Raw genomic sequence first — 20,889 nt, 5'->3', positions numbered from 1 at the left:
CAAGTATCCAAGTATCCAATAGTATCCAAGTATCCACGTATCCACGTATCCGCGTATCCACGTATCCAAGTATCCAAGTATCCAACAGTATCCAAGTATCCACGTATCCACGTATCCACGTATCCAAGTATCCAAGTATCCAATAGTATCCAAGTATCCACGTATCCGCGTATCCACGTATCCAAGTATCCAAGTATCCAATAGTATCCAAGTATCCACGTATCCATGTATTCATATCCATACATGTTTTAATATAATAGTATCCAAGTATTCTGTATCCATATATAGATATCAACGTATATCATTCCTTAAACAACATCATCAACATAATTATATACCATTGCACGTGTCCTCGATCACGCGCCCCCTCTTTGATCCCTTCATATATATCATCCCTTTTTAAGTCCTCTGATTATTATTTCACCTGCCATTACTTCACTCTCTCCTACTACATCCACCACATTCATGACATTGGACAAGTCGTGTACTCCCTCTACGGGGCCATCCCCCCTCCCCCATCTGCCCCCTCCCCCCATCCTTTATCCATCTCCCGATCCGATTCCTGCTTGTCGCCGGGGACTCTTAATTCACTCACGAACGTAGAGGGCGACAAAACTGATATCGCACCACACCGGCAGCAGCAATTAGTAGGTAATTGCTCTTTTGTAATCGATTCATGACATTGGATTCTAAAGGTACTCCGATTTTTCTATCATTTTTTTACTGTTGCCGTTGGCAGTGTTGCTTACCTTACTGAGTTACTCATTACTCCTTAGACTTAGTTAGGCTTAGTTGGGACTCGAACTCACCTCGTTTGATCTGCAGTCAAGACCTTTCCCGCTATGTTAGCGAGAAGCGCTGATACCGGAAAGGGTATTTTTACGATTATCACCCGATAGCTCGACTAGTCTTGACTCGCAGACCCTTTACTGACTAAATAAACCGATGTCTACATGGGCAATTACACGCACAAGATCTCGCTCGAAATTTGACGGAATAAAGCCATATTTTGGTATGTATTTCCACTTCCCCATCATATATGTTCGATATTAGGGCTAGATATATTATTCTGAACCTTCTCCATGTTTTTATTTTCAATTTTAGTGGGGGGTGCATATGGAACTCTTACCCAAACAATTTAGCCACATTAAACGTTCCCCCAAAACGGTTATACCGGGAGAAAATATAACTTCTTGTGCATAACCTTGGCTGTTGGTGTTGCCTGTTGGCACAAATTTTATGACTACCGACTACCTCTTTTTAAATGAGGTAACGTCCGGCCGTGACCCCTAAATAAATTTTGATTGACCAGGTGAGAAGCGGAATAAGCAGCCGATATGAGGGGAGTGACGGCATAGTTTACCCACCCTGCATGAGCTAAGTATTGGGAATGTTATGTAATTAATTATTTAAAAAATATGACTTCATATACTTTGACCTAATCTTTTTACTAATTCTGTTCCTGAATATGTATTTTTTTGTTAACTTGCTGCCATGAAACACATTTAACCAAGAGTGGAAAATGAGGTAGTATAAAAAGGATAAGGGAAGCAAAGGAGAAAAACAATATTATTTCCCTTGCAAAGCGCGGAAGCAACTTTTATATATGAATTTAGAGAGAAAAGAAAATGTTCTGTTTAGGAACTTTAGGTTTTCACTCTTTTAGAAAAAGTTTTTTGTTTAGGCCTATGCGAATAAAAACCCACAAAGCTACATGTACCTTCTATTTTTTCCCTTTTCTCCTCTTTTTTTCCTTCTTTTTGGGGACGTCTGGGTGGGGGAGACCACCCCATCTGGTTACGCACTTGTTATAAAATAAAGGGTAAAAGGTGTGATAAAGGCATATGAGGCAAAATTTATCACAAAAATCTGATTTTCTACGTCATTACACCAGTGGACGTAGTAGTAGTAGTAAGTTGTACAAGTATAAGATAAGTTGATTTAGTGTCATGATTATTTTCAATTCCTATTAAAGCAAAAACGTTTAACCCTTAAAGGACTGAGCTATTTGAGATCTATTGAGGACTGGGGGGGCCATCTCGGCCGCCGTTTGCGCAATCGCGCCGAAATTTGGCATGCACATTCCTTGCCAAATAAACTACAAGATAGTATAAAAATAAATCCTGAAAATAATATTTATTATAAAAAAAAAATGCAAATTTGTTAATGAATAACATTATTTGCATATTTAACACCCAATTTCACTTCAAATTTTATTCTTTTTTTGCAGATCTCATCTTTATAATCTAAATTAAAGGTTTACATCTTTTGTTTTTCATTGTTTTTTCAATGGAAATCATTACAGACCAATTAACATCTAAATACAACCCTAAATTAATTAAGCAAACCGATTAGGACGAAAAATAATCACCCTGTTATGAATTTCATCTCCCATAGACTTTGTACACAAAGTATAAAAATGAGCAATTTTCGGCATGACATTGTCTCGTAAAAAGCCACGTGACGTCGCGATGCCATACCCGTATGTCACGAATTTGGTCTCAAAAGTTGCGCGAGTCTTCAAAGAAAAAAGTCATAAAATTTTGCGGCGCTAACTTTTTGCATTTTGGAAATATCGCTTGAATCATCGAGGGGGGGCATCATGGCCCTCCAGTCCTTTAAGGGTTAAGACAAAAGGCAGAATGCCTTTAGAATTGAGCTTGGGTCTTTAAAAAAATTAAGGGGGGTTGATCCCCTGTAACCAACCCTCACCACCTGCCCCCCCCCCCCCCATCCACCCTGCTGTGTGTACGCTACTGGTGGGATGATTATATATGAGTGGATATTTAAGTATTGTAAATATTGATTAGAAATTTACATTTAATTTTCATTTCATTTATTTATTTCAAATTCTCATTAAAAACATACAACATACAATTCCAATTGAAAGAAGAATACATGCACAGTAGACAAAATGCACAAAATGGAAATTATGAATAACAAGAGATAGAAAAAAGAGAATATGGGGAAGCCAGCAAAGGCCAAAGGTCTTTCTAAGGCTGAGTTCCTGAAACCATAACTTATAGAAGAGAGAGAGGGTACTGTGGGTGATAAGGTGATTTCTTCATATTTTATATTTTTCCAGATTATAGGCGTCAATATGGTATTTCTATAACTTCTTTTAAGAGATGATATGCTAATTGTTTCATTATTTTTGATCAACGAATATATTCATTTTATACATGAGTATTCATTTATTTTGTAATTTGTTTATTTACCTATTTTTATCTATACAGTTTTCAATAATGAAAAAAAAACCTTGTACGACACCATGTGCATAATTTGAAAAAAACAAGAACAAAGAAAAAATAGAAAACAAGAGTAAAAAAATGTTGGCCATCGTTATAGACGATAGGTCATTTAGACCTAAAAAAAAATTAAATCTCGACAAAACACTATAGGCCAGAATTGGGCGACATGATTACACATGCAGGCTCGCATTAACGTATTACCGTCGGGGTGGACTTGACCTTTAAAGAAGTCCCCAGAAACGATGATCATTCCTGTCTACCAGAGAGTAAAAATCATTCACTCACATATGCTTACTCTCCATGGAGCCAGGGATTGTGCCCCATTCATGTGTGTATACCGCGGTCAACATTGCAATTTTCGCCCCCTCCCCAAGATTTCTACTTTACCTGTTAAGGCCACCGCACACCTTACGACTATTCGCGATTCGATTTTGGAACAAATCGCATTTTGCTCATTTTCTGAAAATGTGATTGGAACATATCATTTATTTGAGGTTAAAATTAATTGAAAGAATACTAATATAATAAACCATTTTTGAAACATTACAAGCCTTTATTTTTAGAGTAAAGGCCAAATTAGTTCCAAAGCGAAGGCAATTGTACGACTGCTATGACGTCATTATGACTAGATATTAAATTCGCTATTATTCTAAGAAGGATGATAGCACAGTCACAGATATGAACACAGGTATTCGTACAATGATTTAGAACATTACACAGTAAGATATTCCAACTCTCGATATTAGCATCAAATTCTACTACCGGTACATTTTATTCTGAAATCGGGTCGCAGACCAATCATAAGGTGTGTGGTCGCCTTAATAGATCTAGACCTAAATCAGGAAAATGGGCGAGAGCTTGCATTTCCAACATCTATAGAATATTGATTTCATTTTTAAACAAATATTCATTTTAAAAATAAAAAATATAACTTGAGAAACATGGAAAAAAAGTTGGCGATGTTTACGTAGCCATCTTGCTTTCTTTGTTAGTAGCTAAGCTACAAGATGCTTTATAGAGGGAGGCAGACTCTATGGCCCGTATTCTCAAAAGAAGTTTCAATTGTACCATGGTACAAAACCATGGACTATACAGATATATTTCATTAATGCGCTTCATTTTAAGTGCACTTTGCCGAGAGCGCGCATTTAATTGGTTTAATTTTGTGTACATGATGAAATAAGCGTAATTATGTTTAAATATCTAAGTTCACAGTCCATGGTTTTGTACCATGGTACAATTGAAACCTCTTTTGAGAAAACGGGCCTATATGCGTCTCTTAGCTTAGCTACTATAATTACCTATACTATACGTAAGTATAAGAAATTTTCTAAAATGAAGTTTATATTTCTTTTTACTTCTTTCAGGTGGCGTGATTTCCCTTCTGGATGAACCAGATATTCAGCTTCAGGTAATACCATTGAAATTTGAAATAGTTGGGCCTAGTCTTGCAAAAAGTTGTGATCGATCCGATCAACCATAACTATGGAAAGCCACCAACATCAACATCTAAACTGCATGTTTTCCAGATGTGTAATGTACATTCATTGTTTTCTTGAAAATACAGTGTGTTCTTGTATTCATTTACAAAGGATATTGTGCAAAATTCCCATATAGTAGAAATTATGACATTGATGGATTTCCATGTGGCTGAGGTTGATCGGATCAGTCGTAACTCTTTGTAAGACAGGGGCCTTGGCCCCATTTCATAAACACTTGATTGATAGGAAATCTTGATGGAATGTCATCTACCATGACAACAGTGAATATTCTGCTTCGTAATTTGCACCTCCAATGACAGTTGACATTCCAGTAGGAGTTTCTATCATAGCAACTTTTGATGAAATGTTCACTTCATTCCTGGAATTCATTCAGAATGAAGTGAACAAATGGTTAGTCATTTTAAACATTCTTTGCCTCTTTCAATTTTGGATATTTGTTTTGGAGTCAAAATAAAAAATAGCCTTATCAATACCATTATATTTTATGCAAAATTCTTTATTTATAAACAAAAATATAATGAGAAAATGCTAGTCTTCAAACACTTTAAAAATGACATTATTTTTTAAGAAAAAGTAGAGCGAGCAATCGCAGTAAAACAAGGCAAACTTTCAGTTCACTTTGATAAATGGAATTCATTAAACAAGTATCAAGATGTTCTTGCTGAATTGTAACACATTTTTAAAAACTTATTTATATGATTTATTATATTGCTGCTATTATTCATGTATATTGTGATTTGATTTTGAAGCAATAAAATCTAGAATAATAAAAAAAAACTTTTGATTAAATGGGGCCCCAGATTGTCAAGTGGGCTCACAAAATCTTGTATCTCGAAATTCAATAAATTTTAGGACAGCTCTGGAAAATCCCGTTTTCAGATTCATGACGTAATTTGAAACCACCTTTTGCCTTGAAAGAGTTTTGTACAGAATTTAAGACTGTTTTTAAACAGTATAAGGTTGGCAGATTTGCCATTTTTGTAAAATATTTGTTTTCTGAGCTCTCTTGATATGTTTGGAATTTGATAAACCAGTTTTTAACTTCCAACTTATTATATACACTATGAAAACTTATATTAACCTCTAATACCTATAAAAATCTAAAGACTACCTATTTTTCATCTTTGTGTTCTTTTTCTGATAAAACCCAAGATTGCATTTTAAAATATATTGCATAAAAGATACTATATAAAATGGATGAAAAGTCATAGAATAAAAAAAATTAGGCCCATTTTTAATTGACAAATGAGACGAAAATATCATGAAATTCATTGTACATCTTTATAGGATTAGAGAGCGTCACTGAAGAAAATCCTCTCAACCAACCAGATTGAAGAATTTAAGTAGCATGTGGGTAACAATTATTTTTTTGATAAACTTCCCAAGTCAACTGTCCATAAGTAGAATATTTGCCTAATTTTTGCGCCATATCATGCAAAACATAAGATATATGTATCTCTTCTAAGTCAAATTTCTCAAATGTCAAACAGATTATTTTAAAGGCAGGGCTACCTTCTATTCATATTTTCTTCCTGTTTTTTTAGTCCTTTGCTCTGGAAAGACTGAATCAGCTTGTCGATGACTTCTGGGCAGAGATAGCGGACACAGTTGAAAAAATGTAAGTGATTTCAAGTTTAATATATTTATACTCGAGACCAACCGATTAAAAAAGTGCATGCAAGGCAGTGGCTTCAGCCTCTAAGAGGGTGGTCCGAGGACTTCAATGCATAAGGTCTGTACTTGGTACCAATTACACACAACCAGAAAAAAAAAATGGCCTGAATTCACAAAGGTGGTTTTGAAAACCACTGGTTGAATTGAACCAATGGTTTATGTAGATTTATTGTATAGATTATGCTTAGTCACTGTGTAAATTAAACAAATATCCAATGCTGATGCATGCTTTTGCCACAGTTCGCCAACTTAACGCCTGTTGCCATGGTTAAGCACGCTATTTTATTCATGAGTCCACTGTTTTGAACAGTTGACTCTTAATTCAAAACAGTGGACTCATGAATAAATAGCATACTAAATCATGGGTTCAACCGATGGTTTTCAAAACACCTTCGCGAATTCGGGCCATTGTGTCTGCTGTCATGTTGAATAGTTTTAACCACCCTTTCACACAGTGCATTAAAAAAAAGTAATTCAAGTTTCAACGCCTAATATTCAGCAATTATTGAATATTTTAAAATTACCAAGATATGAAAGAGCAATTCTTCAACTTTTTATTGATACCTTATTTATACCTCTTACACCATTCCTGGGTCCTGTTACCTAAAAGTATTGTAAATTTGCAATCTAATGGTAACTACCATGGTAATGCTGATCGCCAACCAGGGTTGGGCTCAATTACAAGGTAATTGATAAATTACGTAATTAATTACATTTGTTTGAGTATTTTTTGTAATTGTAAATTGAAGTTTTGAAAGAGAAATTAATTGTAATTTTAAAAAATGCAATTGACCTCAATTACTGTCAATTACTTTAATAACATTCAATTACTTTACAATAAACTTACTTAATTTATGATTTAATTTCATGACCTTTTTCATGTCAACTGCTTCATCATCAAAGAGAATAATAGGCAGAATCCGTGCTCTTAAGCCTAAACCTTCATCTTGTCATTTTCTCTGTAACTTTATTATGTAGAAATAGGTGGTACTCTGTAGATCTACAGAATAAAAATTGATTTCAATCATGACTTTTCTAACTTAGAAAGTAATTGAAATTGTGATTGTATTTGACAAAAGTAATTGGTAATTGTAATTGAAAAAAAAGTAATTTAATTGAAAAGTAATTGTAATTGAACATATCAATTTCGTAATCGTCATTAAATCAACGACAAATTGCAGCAATTGAATCTATCCAAAAAAGAGCACTACGCTTGATACTAGGTAATGAATATCAATCATATGAACAAGCTATGGCATTATGCACCTTGGTCACTCTAAGGGATCGTAGAGATGAACTGTGTTTAAAGTTCCCTTACAACTGTACAAAAACTTTCGAGATGGGCTTCCACCGACAAGGTTATCCCAGCGACAGCTTCGAAATAGTCACAAAATCTCAGAAGATAAATGCCGGACGGAATGCTACCGCAAAAGTGCTTTACCATACATTGTCCACTTGTTGAACATTAAACTATAAAGCTCAATTTTGTATATTTACCTTGTTTATTTTTAGTCATTGCTTTCATGTATTTTAAAAGTGTTTGATTCTCAGTTATAGTACCATTAGTTTTCTTGATTATGATTCATAATTCATTCTTGTGATTCATTTTCCTTATTTAACTGATGTCACCTTTTCAAAGTTTCAACGTTAATTTTCTATTAAATAGACAGGTTTCAACAATATTTTATTGCCATGGTAATGGCATAGGGTTGGGATCACCTTCAGTGATATTTATTTTTTTCTGTTGCTGTTGTTGCTTCTTAGTGAGATGCTGTATGAAGATGAATCATTTCCAGAGAGGGGTCTTGCTGCTCTCGTTGCATCAAAGGTATTTTATTTTAGCGTGTTCTCTAAGTTTTATTGGAATTCCAATGAATATCATATTGGATTTTGTCAATTCAGTTGATATGTTCAAAATATATTTTGAAAGTATTTTTCAGTATTAAGCATATATATGCATAATATTAGAGTCCCCCCCAAAAAAAATGAAATAATAATAATAATAAATAGATAAATGAATGAATAAATAAGTAAATGTAAAATAAATAAATAATTAAGTGAATGAATGAATGCATGGATGCATGGATGGATGAATTAATAAATAAGAAAGAAATAAGAAATAGAATTTAAAAGTGAAAAAAAATGAAAATATCTTTACTAAACTTGTGTGTGTGTGTACTTTTTACAAAATAGTTATGTTAACTATTCACTGCTTGTTCTTTAAATCAAATAGACTATATGCAGGGGCCATCTGGTTCCTGTAGGCAGCATGTTAACTTGCATTTAGGATATTTAATACCAATGTTTATTATAAGGCCAGATTTGGTCATGCTACAACTCCAGAACCCAATTATGATAATGTTAGTGTAAACATGTGTGAGGATAATTAATGAAGTGAATCAAACTGAGAGTAAAAAGTGTAGTAATATTCTATTCAATTATTCATTTTTCAATTTATTGATTTTCCAATTCAACTATTGCATTAATGAAACTTTAATTAGGTAAGATTTGCATGTCATATTAAATACATTTGTCTTTAGTATAACAAAGTAAACTACTTTGTGAGAAAATACTACCATCAACATTTATCTCTTCTGAGATATATCCATGTATAATTCTTTTTTAACTAGTTGAATTTTTTTTTACAAGGTCTATTATCATCTTGGTGCCTTTGAGGAATCCTTGACTTACGCTCTTGGTGCGGGAAGTCTGTTTAATGTAAACGCAACAGCAGAATATGAAGAGACGACCATCTGTAAGTGAAATATTAAGAAGGGTATTTTACAATGGAAAAAAAAGATGTCTAGAGTGTATTTTGTCTCATATTTGTCATGTGGGCAATCAACCTTTTCATAAGTCCTGCTCTCGTCTCTTTCCATCTTTAATTCAGTTGGTAGTATGGTAACAGAAGTACAGCAAATTAGGTTTATCAACAGAAATACAGCAAATTCTCATTGGATCGTTTGTTGAGATAGTTGACCCTGAAAAAGTCTACTTCTCCAGAGTATATTTAGTCCTTTTACACTTTATGATACAATATAAATGCAGAAAAGAACAAACAGACATAATAGCACCACCTCACCTACTCACATATGGCTATTCATTACATTCATCCCACATTATATGACACCTAGATAGATCCTTGTCATTTGATCTGTTGGTCGATATCGATCATTCAGCCCATTTTACAATGACGTCATCAACCATGCAATTTTAGATCCATTCATCGTGCAATTTTGGATCCATACGATTTTGTCCATTGCACGTGCGCACCCAGACTGCAGGCACCACTCGTGTTTGCAGCGCGCATGTTGTATGTACACGATAATCAACAGACCGATCTCTCATTGCATGAGCATATTTTGCCTCGAAATTCACAAATTTCATATTTCATATGAAAAAGAATCTATATTAGGTGTCATATAAACCAAATAATGAATGTTCTTTTTATTCATGCAATGAACAGAATCATTTGGTGAAAGATGAAATGAATGATCCATTCAACGAGGCGTTCATCTTTCACCTCATGAAGTATTCTGTCAATTGCACTGACTCATACTAATTATGTTACCAAGTAAGAATACAAGTACTTTGCTCTCAAAAACATCTTAGATACTCTGTATGAATAAAATTATAGGCTAATTCTTTCTCTGTATTATTGATGGTTATCTCAAAATGTATATTTTTAAGACTAGTTATTAATAACACACAATCAATGAAAGGCCAAGCAGTGTCAGTCTTTTCGCTCCCCCTTTAAAAACTTTTTAGCTAGATCTTTTTGAAGCGATATTAGTTTTATATCCTTGGGACATCACTATCTATATTATAAAGTAATTGTTAGTAGTTTGTGTCAGTTACGGTACCTAAAATGATTTTTTTTTCGCACACAGCCAAGTGCATTGACTTCTACACCAAGCTGCGTGTGCATAATCATGACCACCCTGATGACCTGAAGTCTATTGATTCACGTCTGGAGGAGATAGTTAATAGGATGTTCCAGCGTTGTTTCGAGCAGCGTCTCTACAAGCAAGCCATCGGTATTGCTTTGGAGACGAGGAGGATTGATATCTTTGAGAAGGCTATCCTCAGTTCAGTGAGTACCTGATGATGATTGGTGATGGTGGTTATGATGATGATGGTGATGATGATGATGATGATGATGATGATGATGATGATGATGATGGTGGTGGTGATGGTGATGGTGATGGTGATGGTGATGGTGATGGTGGTGATGACGATGACGATGACGATGGTGATGGTGATGGTGATGGTGATGGTGATGGTGATGATGATGATGATGATGATGATGATGATGATGATGATGATGATGATGATGGTGATGGTGATGGTGATGATGATGATGATGGTGATGATGATGATGGTGATTGTGATGGTGATGATGATGATGATGATGATGATGATTATGATGATGGTGATTGTGATGATGATGATGGTGGTGGTGGTGGTGGTGGTGGTGGTGATGATGATGATGGTTATGGTGATGATGATGGTGATGATGATGATGGTGATGATGATGATGGTGTTGGTGATGATGATGATGGTGATGATGGTGATGATGGTGAAGATGATTATGATGATAATGATAATATAATTTGTAGAATGAATCATACTTCTGTTGCCAAGACTACCTTACTCATGTAGAGGTTTCTCCAATATGCGGCTCCCAAATTATGGAACACTCTCACATGCTCTATAAGGGAATCACCCACTGTAAATGTGTTAAAAAGTCACTTTATCTTCTCTAGTTCTCAGTAATACTCTTTGAAATGTATTTTGTTATGCACAGTGGAATATATTTTTACAGTGGCTGTGCAATATAAATACTCTTTTATTATTAATGTTATCATCATTATGATATCAAGTTTGCAATTCATACTTCGTTTGTCAAATACCTTTTGATTACATATTTCATATTTTTCTGCATTAATTTTGATTCACATGATAAGAGATTATGAAGATGAGAATGTATATTCACATGAAGTTGACCTTTGACCTTTTTTTTTTTTTTTTTTTTTCAATCCAGGATGATATACCAGGAATGTTGAAATACGGCGTCAATATCGTCATGTCACTCCTTCAGGAGAAAACATTTAGAAGCACGGTAAGTAAAGGCCACCGCTTACCTTACGACTGTTCACGATCCGATTATGGAACAAATCGCATTTTGCTCATTTTCTGAAAATGTGGATGGAACATATAATTTTATTTGGGGTTAATATTAATTGAAAGAATACTAGTATGACCATTTTGAAAGATCGCAAGCCTTTATTTTGGAGTAAAAGCCCAATTAGTTTCAAATTGTAGCCAATCGTACGACTGCTATGACGTCATTACGACTAGATATTAAATTTGCTTTTCTAAGAAGGATGATAGCATAGTCACAAATTTGAACATAGGTATTCGTACGATGATTTCAAACATTACACAGTTAGATATTTCAAGTCTCAATATAAACATCGAATTCTACTACGTTTTATTCCAAAATTGAGTCGCAGACCAATCGTAAGGTGTGCGGTCGCCTTAAGAAAGCTCAATGGATAAAACTGGTCATTTTAGACCCCCATCGTACTGTGGACAGCAGATCCTGCTAAGATATTTTATCATCACCATGTTTGCAAAGGCTGAGAATAAATTGAAAATGCTTCATGCAGAACTCTGTAATTTAATATGATAGGTTTTTAACAAGAGGAGTGCAGGTATCCGTATCATCTTATCTTGGTAAAACCAGACTTAAGCTCAAATAATCAATATTTCATAAATCTTCAAAATGCTGCTGGAAAATTCCATAAAATATATTTTATATTTTTTTCTCAAAATAGTCATGACTTAAACTGTGAGTGATATGATTTAAGAATAGAGAAAATGGAGGTCGGACATACAAAGAGGTTGATTGTTTGATGGAATTGGCCCGCTATATCAGTTAATACCATACTTCATTAAAGTTCCATTTACTAATTTGTAAATTCCATTACGTCATTCCCAGATCTTGCAATATTCTATCACCTCAACTCAGTTACACCAAGGTGTCTGATTTTGATCAAGGTGACTGATTTTAAGCTCGTATTGTTTGATTTTCAATGTTTTTTTAATCCATTTCTAGATCTTGCGGATGCTGGTACGTCTTTATCTCAACTTGGCGACCCCGGACTTCATCAATGTTTGTCAGTGTCTCATCTTCCTGGATGATCCTCCTGCCGTAGCTGATATCCTTGATAAACTCATCTTAGAAGGAGGGGTAAGAATGTTAATAGCTGGATTTATATAGCGCTTTTTGCCTGAGGATACAAAGCGCTTGCTATCATTACCCCGGCTTTAGCTCAAGCTACCGTCACCAGTGCTCAGTGCATGCAAGGACTTGATCCTGCCGGGTACCCATTCAGCCCACCTGGGTCAAGTGCAGCACAGTGTGGATAAATTTTATTGCTGAAGGAAAACATGTCATGGCTCGAATTCGAGCTAATGACCCTCTGTCTGAAAGGCGAGAGTCAGAACCACTAGACCATGACGCGCCCATTCCATTCTATTCTCATAGGCCCGTATTCTGAAGTCAGGTTTAACTTAGATCACAGTCTAACTCTGTGCTAAAATTATGGGAAGCCAAAAATTCAAAAATTCTTTTTATATTGTATATTTCTTATGTTTACTCTTTTGTTTCCTTTTGCTTTCATAATGAAGAAAAATAATTCGATTGTCAATTATGAACAATTTGAGTGTCAAATTAGTTAATAAATTGGATGTGTACTGTTAGGGATGTGTTCCCCTATTGGCTCTCCATACTTAAACCAGTTCAGAATACTGGCCATTGGGTCCTACTTGCACCCCTCCACGATTCAAATTGATTCCTAATGAGGCACAGTGCCAAATACAACAGATATATTAGTATTTAAGTATCCATATATTTCCTTTAGAATTTTAGATAATTTGAAGGGTAAGCTCTAGAAAAAATTGCCTTTTTCGTACAATACAATGTGATTTCTGGCCTTTGTGGGAATCAACAGATAGCTCCTGACAGCTGTGACCTGCAATTCCTATAAGAAATAGAAATGATTTAAGTTTTAACGAGTGTTTATTTCATATGCTTCGATTACTTCAATTATGTTTTGTTTATTTTGGTGAACGGAATGAATAAATCTAAATCTATGCTTATACTTGTAAACCGAGAAATTTTGGTAATTTATTTTCAAGAACCAGTGATAAATATATGGAGAGTTTCTTTTTATTTTCATTATGGATTTAAATCCACAGAACATTGTTGACGTACTAAATAAACACAGCAACAACAACCTTTTTATTTTTTTCCCCTAAAGGACCAAGCACTAATGGCATTTCAGATTGGTTTCGACCTGTACGAGAGTGCAACGCAACACTTCCTCTCACGTGTCCAAGCTTCTCTCAAGACGGTTGGTACGCCTAGTGCAGACAGCACCCCAGCTCCAGCTAGCACACCAGCAGAAGGAGAGAAGAAAGAGGGGTAAGAGGAAAGAGATATAGCTTGATCGATGGATGGATGGATGGATGGATCGATCAATCGATCTATTGACAGACAGACAGACAGATAGATAGATAGAAGAAGATAGATAGATAGATAGGCAGACAGTCGTTATAGACATTCCCATATACCCATCGTTAAAAGTAATTCATAAATATGCCATTCTGTCATGTCTTCAAAATGCCTCTTAGGCGTGATAATGATGTATATGGAATATTGTTTAAATGGATACAATGTAAACACACTATTTTATTATATATTTTGTTTTTATAGTGAAGCCATGGAAACGGAGGGTGACAAATCAGAGAAAATTGAAGCCCTTTCTTCTCAAGCACCTGTACCTGATGAGCAGGTAAGAATGATTGAATATTCTATACTGATAAAAACATGTTGTTAATTAGTTCTCATATCATATCAGCCCAATAATTTTTGTGATATTCCATGCTGTTATCAATGTATGATGTAATAGATAGTGGTAAGTAATCTTTTTTTTCTGACATTCCTGTTTCTCAATGTAAATCACATGACCATCATATTCTTATAACCCCAATCGACAATTATTTATTTCAGATTGTGTGGTGAAAGGGTATCAGTGCTATCCTAATGTCCATGGGAATATGGTCGGAGAAATGTTGTGTTTCGAATTCATTGCCCTTTTAACTCCTTACAGCTGCCATTTAAAATATGACCTCCAGGGCCACGTCTCACAAAAAGTTGTAATTGATCCAATCGACCACAACTTTGGCCAGACAGCAACATCAACATAAGAATGCACGTTTGTTCAAATGTTTTATAGATATGAAGTATATTCATACATGCACCTTTGTCTTGAAAATTCATCTTGATCATCTGTTTCCAAAGAGAATGTGTGCATATTTCCTGTAGAAAAAAAATTGTAACATTGATGGATTTCCATATAGATGAGGTTGATTGGATCAAACGTAACTCTCTGTAAGACGGGGCCCAGGACTTTTATTAATCTAGGGCCGTGTTTATGCTTCCACTTTTCAGGCCAGAATCAGCGTTTCCATACGCGATTAGTCCAAAACACGGTTGCGTCCATGCTTACATTAATTTAAACGATGTTTCAAAACGCCGATTGTAAACTCACAAAAAGGTGCATTTGTAAATGTCGTTTGACCAGAATCAGGCTTTCTGGGGAAGTATAAACAAAACCACAATCATAAACGTGTTTAAATGACGTCATTTGGTACATGCTTCCGATGAGTTGAAATCCGCGGACAAATACAGTCGCATTGCTCCATGGTCGCATGTTACCTACACGGAATTACCTCTCATCTCCCTTGTTACATTTGCATGTGTGATAATTGATTTAAGTACTATCACTAGGATTACTCTTCCAATTTGTCATCACGATGAATGTTGAGGGATTTACAAAAAAAAACCTGGAACATGAGTTATAATGAGGAGACATCGCCAGATGCCCCAGTAGCATAAACAAATATATGTTTTATTATTTTATTATGTATACTTTAATATTCTTTATTTTTTCTCACTATTATCCTCACCATGGTGGAAATTATATGGCTATGTCAAGTAGCTCCATGCAATGACTAAAATGTCGGAAATTGTTCGATGTTTAAATAACTAGTCGATGTACCTTCCCCATAACAACATTCGGAAAAAAAACTTTCAAAAAAGGGTGCGCCCAATTTGACCTCCCTTTCCTGCTCATCGAAAATTACGATGCGAAGCCAGCTGGATTTCATGATTTTGCCTCTGAAAAGTTGAGCATAAACAGCACTCCCAGAACCACGTTTACGATCGGCGTTTTGAAACGACGTTTGAAAACGCTGATTCTGTCCTCGCAATGGAAGCATAAACACACCCTAAGTTAATCAGAGTCCATGGCTATGCATGCCCTGATGACTGACATTGATGCCCTTTTCATTGGCCTTGAAGATTTGTGCCTGTTTGATTTTTTTCATATTTGTTCTGTAATATCTAGTTACCGCTGTCACGATTTACACCATGACTTACCGCATTCTGAATAATGTAATAATCATAGTGATTGTGGTAGATCTCACCAGATATTGAGGTTAGTCATGGCAATCGTGATTGTAGAGAAAAATTTGGGATGGCTCAAGGGTTTTCCAGATCAGCTACAAAGGCCAATCGGAACGGATGGACGAACAGTGGGAACTTTGTATAATTTAGAAATTGTTTTTGCCCTTACAAGATTAAAGCATGAACCTTTTAATTTTTCCTCTTTAGTTATCACCGGAAGAGAAAGCACATCGAGATCAACTGAACAAGCTGACTCAGATCCTAAGTGGGAACCTCACAATAGCGCTTCATCTACAGTTCTTGATACGTAGCAACAAGACAGATATGCTTGTTCTAAAAAACACCAAGGTTCGTGGAGTGATCGTTGTTTTTCAATAAAATTATTCAAGTTGGTTAAATCAAAATCTGTGTGCATGAACGTTGCTTTTTCTCAAAAACTGTTCGTGGAGTGATCATTATTTTTCTCTGTAAAATTATACCAGTTGATCATAAAACTCTATGTCCACAGACGTTGCAATAATAGTGATGATGTCTATTCATATTGATCACAAAATCAAACTTTGATTGTACTTCTTCACATATAAAAGTTTGTCAATTAAATTATATTTGAAAAGGAAGTTAAGTGTTTATTCTTTTATTTGTAAAGATATTTCAGCAAATTGCAAACCCAATCAACATGTTTGGCAAACAAATTTATTGCTTATAAATGCTTTAATTACCTTGAAAATCTTGTTTATAAACTTCAGTAATTACAATATATCTTCAGCAATAAATCTGTTCCCATTTTTGTCCAAGAAAAAAAAATGTTACAATAATATTAGTTTCATGTTTGTTTGATTGGGTAACATTGTGTACTGTATTTACCATTTTAAGTGCTTTTTTGGCACATTTGTATTACAAAAACCATTTTGTAGTATATGTAATAGAGTATGATATTGCAACTTAAAATTAATGTTTCACTGATGGTTGTAAAGGGATTATTTTAACTTTGATGCATTTAAGTATATGTGGTTATCTTCATCCCATTATCTGATACTTACCTTCTATTGCTTTTTTCTAGGAATCTGTGAGGAATTCAGTTTGTCACAATGCAACAGTTATTTCTAATTCCTTCATGCATTGTGGGACAACCAGTGATGCATTCCTACGGTAAGTGCTGCTTTCATAATCCATAATACAGTGTGCCATCTATCAGTTGCAGCGGACAGGCCGAAATTCACAATGCCTCATGGAAAAAGTCAACATCTGCTGCGCGTGCTAGTGCATGCATGCAATTTTGCTGTGTTGGCCGATGCGGCACGGCCGGCTTGTATGAAAATATGCAGTTTACCAGGGCCCAGGGGGTGGGAGAGAAATTTGCCGCATATTTATTTGCAAAATTTAGTCCGTTTTCGTTGAATTCTTCCTCTGCTTTTGCTATATGGTTTTCATTTTTGAAGCATCACATTACAGCACCGTGCGCTGCCTGCGCCTGTGCACGATGACAACCCTTCAGTTAGAAATTGGCCTGTCCGTTGCAACCGATAGACCGATAAACCGTATTGGGAATCCACCGAATTGTCCAATCATACGTTCTTACGTAGTCCGGATCATTGTATTTATCAGAGCACATGTGGGTTTTGTATTCAAGGATTCATAATTCTATTTGATGAACTCTATATTTGTTTCTAATACCCAGGTTAAGAGGGATTTAGAGAAGAAATTGTATTTCAGATTCGTGTAATAATAATAATAATATAGGGTTTTTATATTGCGCACATATCCACCTTGTTAGGTGCTCAAGGCGCTCCTATATTACCCGGCTAAGCTAGGCGTTCATAGCGCACACAGGTTTTTAAGGAATTACTTCCTACCGGTACCCATTTACCTCACCTGGGTTGAGTGCAGCACACTTTGGATCAGTTTCTTGCTGAAGGAAATTACGCCATGGCTTGGATTCGAACCCACGACCCTCTGTTTCAAAGTCCGAAGACTAATCCACTGGGCCACAACGCTCCACTCAGTGTACATTCAGTCTGAATTGCTAAAATTTTTGTCGGTTATATTGATTGTTATAGGGTTAGGGGTGACCATCTATAAAAAGAGAGAGAAAGATATTTCATTCTGTTCATTAATGTGTTGCTTCTTCAGTCTGGGCACCTGACACCAATACAAATGGATTTCTTATTGTATTTTATGTTTGTGTTGGTATTTGAAGGAAAATGAACAACACCAATGCCAAGAGAGACAATGTTTGTTTATTCATATTTAAGCCATCTAGGGGTCAAATGTGCTCAAATAAAGGGTGAATATGTAAACTTAATTTGTTTGTGACTGACGCAGTATTTAAATATCCAAAGCATTATCTCCCCCAATTACCACTCTAGCCTCAGTAGTTGTTTTAAAAGTGCCAAACTGCATATATTTACATGATTTTAGAAACCTCTCCAGTTATACAATCAATGTCCTTTATCTCCCCCATCTATAGAGACAACCTTGAATGGCTTGCTAGGGCTACCAACTGGGCCAAGTTTACCGCTACAGCCAGTCTGGGTGTCATCCATAGAGGCCATGAGAAGGAAGCACTCAACCTGATGTCAACGTACCTCCCTAAAGATTCAACAGGTGGTAGTACCTACCAGGACGGGGGCGGACTGTACGCGCTGGGTCTGATCCATGCTAACCATGGAGGGAATATCATCGAATACTTGCTGGGTCAGCTGAAAGAGGCTACATCCGAGGTATGTGGAATGATATGTTTTGGGGTTCATCCTTTTTGTGGTAGCTATTGCTGTTGTGCGTTGGCAGCGATGAAAGTGGTGATGATGCTGATGATGGAAGGGGTTGTTGAGGTGGAGTTGGTAGTGGTGATGGTTGTGGTAATGATGCTGATGATGGTAGATGGAGTTGGTAGTGGTAGTGGTAATGATGCTGATGATGGTAGGGGTTGTTGAGATGGAGTTGGTAGTGGTAATGATGCTGATGATGGTAGGGGTTGTTGAGATGGAGTTGGTAGTGGTAATGATGCTGATGTTGGTAGGGGTTGTTGAGATGGAGTTGGTAGTGGTAGTGGTAGTGGTAATGATGTTAATGATGGTAGGGGTTGTTGAGATGGTAGTGGTAGTGGTAGTGATGCTGATGATGGTAGGGGTTGTTGAGATGGAGTTGGTAGTGGTGATGGTAGTGGTGATGATGCTGATAATGGTAGGGGTTGTTGAGATGGAGTTGGTAGTGGTGATGGTAGTGGTAATGATGCTGATGATGGTAGGGGTTGTTGAGGTGGAGTTGGTAGTGGTGATGGTAGTGGTAATGATGCTGATGATGGTAGGGGTTGTTGAGATGGAGTTGGTAGTGGTGATGGTAGTGGTAATGATGTTGATGATGGTAGGGGTTGTTGAGATGGAGTTGGTAGTGGTGATGGTAGTGGTAATGATGTTGATGATGGTAGGGGTTGTTGAGATGGAGTTGGTAGTGGTGATGGTAGTGGTAATGGTGCTGATGATGGTAGGGGTTGTTGAGGTGGAGTTGGTAGTGGTGATGGTAGTGGTAATGATGCTGATGATGGTAGGGGTTGTTGAGATGGAGTTGGTAGTGGTGATGGTAGTGGTAATGATGTTGATGATGGTAGGGGTTGTTGAGATGGAGTTGGTAGTGGTGATGGTAGTGGTGATGATGCTGATGATGGTAGGGCTTGTTGAGGTGGAGTTGGTAGTGGTGATGGTAGTGGTAATGATGTTGATGATGGTAGGGGTTGTTGAGATGGAGTTGGTAGTGGTAGTGGTAATGATGTTGATGATGGTAGGGGTTGTTGAGATGGAGTTGGTAGTGGTGATGGTAGTGGTAATGATGTTGATGATGGTAGGGGTTGTTGAGATGGAGTTGGTAGTGGTGATGGTAGTGGTAATGATGTTGATGATGGTAGGGGTTGTTGAGATGGAGTTGGTAGTGGTGATAGTAGTGGTAATGATGTTGATGATGGTAGGGGTTGTTGAGATGGAGTTGGTAGTGGTGATGGTAGTGGTAATGATGCTGACGATGGTAGGGGTTGTTGAGATGGAGTTGGTAGTGGTAGTGGTAATGATGTTGATGATGGTAGGGGTTGTTGAGATGGAGTTGGTAGTGGTAATGATGCTGATGATGGTAGGGGTTGTTGAGATGGAGTTGGTAGTGGTAATGATGCTGATGATGGTAGGGGTTGTTGAGATGGAGTTGGTAGTGGTAATGATGCTGATGATGGTAGGGGTTATTGAGATGGAGTTGGTAGTGGTGATGATGGTGGTTTTATTAAATGTCATGTCAGTGGTGTTTGTGGAGGTGATAGGGATAGTAGTTCATGTACCAGTGTTAACACATTTGGTGGAGATTATGTCGGTGTTAAGTATACTATCATTGTTTTGAAGGTTCAGATGGCCATGGCAGTCTTAGACCCCCCCCCCAAAAAAAAAAAAATAGAATGATAATATACTGATTTATATGAATATACTGATATATATAGCACTTCTAGGGCTCCTGAAATGCTTGGAAAACAAAAGTTAAATTAGGAAGGAAAAATGTTTGATCATGTTTTGTTATTAATATTGTTGGGAATCCATCAGAAGTGACATTTTATGCTTGAAAGTAATTGTGAATAAACAATGTCTTTCATGTGCTTAATGAATAAAACACATTTACAAAATTATTTATGCCTAATTAATACTGAACTTCTCTAATTGTATTCACATCCCATTTCAACAAATAACCTCATGCATAATCTTTCATTTTCTCCCAATTTCCTGTTCTTTCAATTTTTAGATGGTACGGCATGGAGGTTGTTTGGGTCTTGGTCTTGCTGCCATGGGAACTGCGAGACAAGACGTGTATGAACAGCTCAAGTGTAATCTCTATGAAGATGATGCTGTAACAGGTAATACACACCATTATATTGGACTCTTGGATAGTTAAATGA

At 36.2% G+C, this 20,889-nt stretch overlaps 1 protein-coding gene across 1 annotated transcript in view; it reads left to right on the top strand.

The window, feature by feature from the left end:
* Window positions 1-20,889, top strand: part of LOC129279678 (26S proteasome non-ATPase regulatory subunit 1-like) — a 29,537-nt gene that overhangs the window by 5,868 nt on the left and 2,780 nt on the right. The window contains exons 2-14 of the mRNA XM_064110956.1: window positions 4,619-4,662; window positions 6,298-6,371; window positions 8,192-8,255; window positions 9,077-9,182; window positions 10,318-10,520; window positions 11,472-11,549; window positions 12,549-12,683; window positions 13,756-13,919; window positions 14,211-14,289; window positions 16,173-16,313; window positions 17,026-17,114; window positions 18,433-18,685; window positions 20,736-20,847. Coding sequence (XP_063967026.1) covers window positions 4,619-4,662; window positions 6,298-6,371; window positions 8,192-8,255; window positions 9,077-9,182; window positions 10,318-10,520; window positions 11,472-11,549; window positions 12,549-12,683; window positions 13,756-13,919; window positions 14,211-14,289; window positions 16,173-16,313; window positions 17,026-17,114; window positions 18,433-18,685; window positions 20,736-20,847 — 1,542 coding nt within the window. The remainder of the gene's footprint in view (window positions 1-4,618; window positions 4,663-6,297; window positions 6,372-8,191; window positions 8,256-9,076; window positions 9,183-10,317; window positions 10,521-11,471; window positions 11,550-12,548; window positions 12,684-13,755; window positions 13,920-14,210; window positions 14,290-16,172; window positions 16,314-17,025; window positions 17,115-18,432; window positions 18,686-20,735; window positions 20,848-20,889) is intronic.

Source organism: Lytechinus pictus, chromosome 16 (assembly GCF_037042905.1).
Source record: "Lytechinus pictus isolate F3 Inbred chromosome 16, Lp3.0, whole genome shotgun sequence".
NCBI classification, from domain to species: domain Eukaryota; kingdom Metazoa; phylum Echinodermata; class Echinoidea; order Temnopleuroida; family Toxopneustidae; genus Lytechinus; species Lytechinus pictus.
This window is presented reverse-complemented; position numbering and strand designations above follow the sequence as displayed.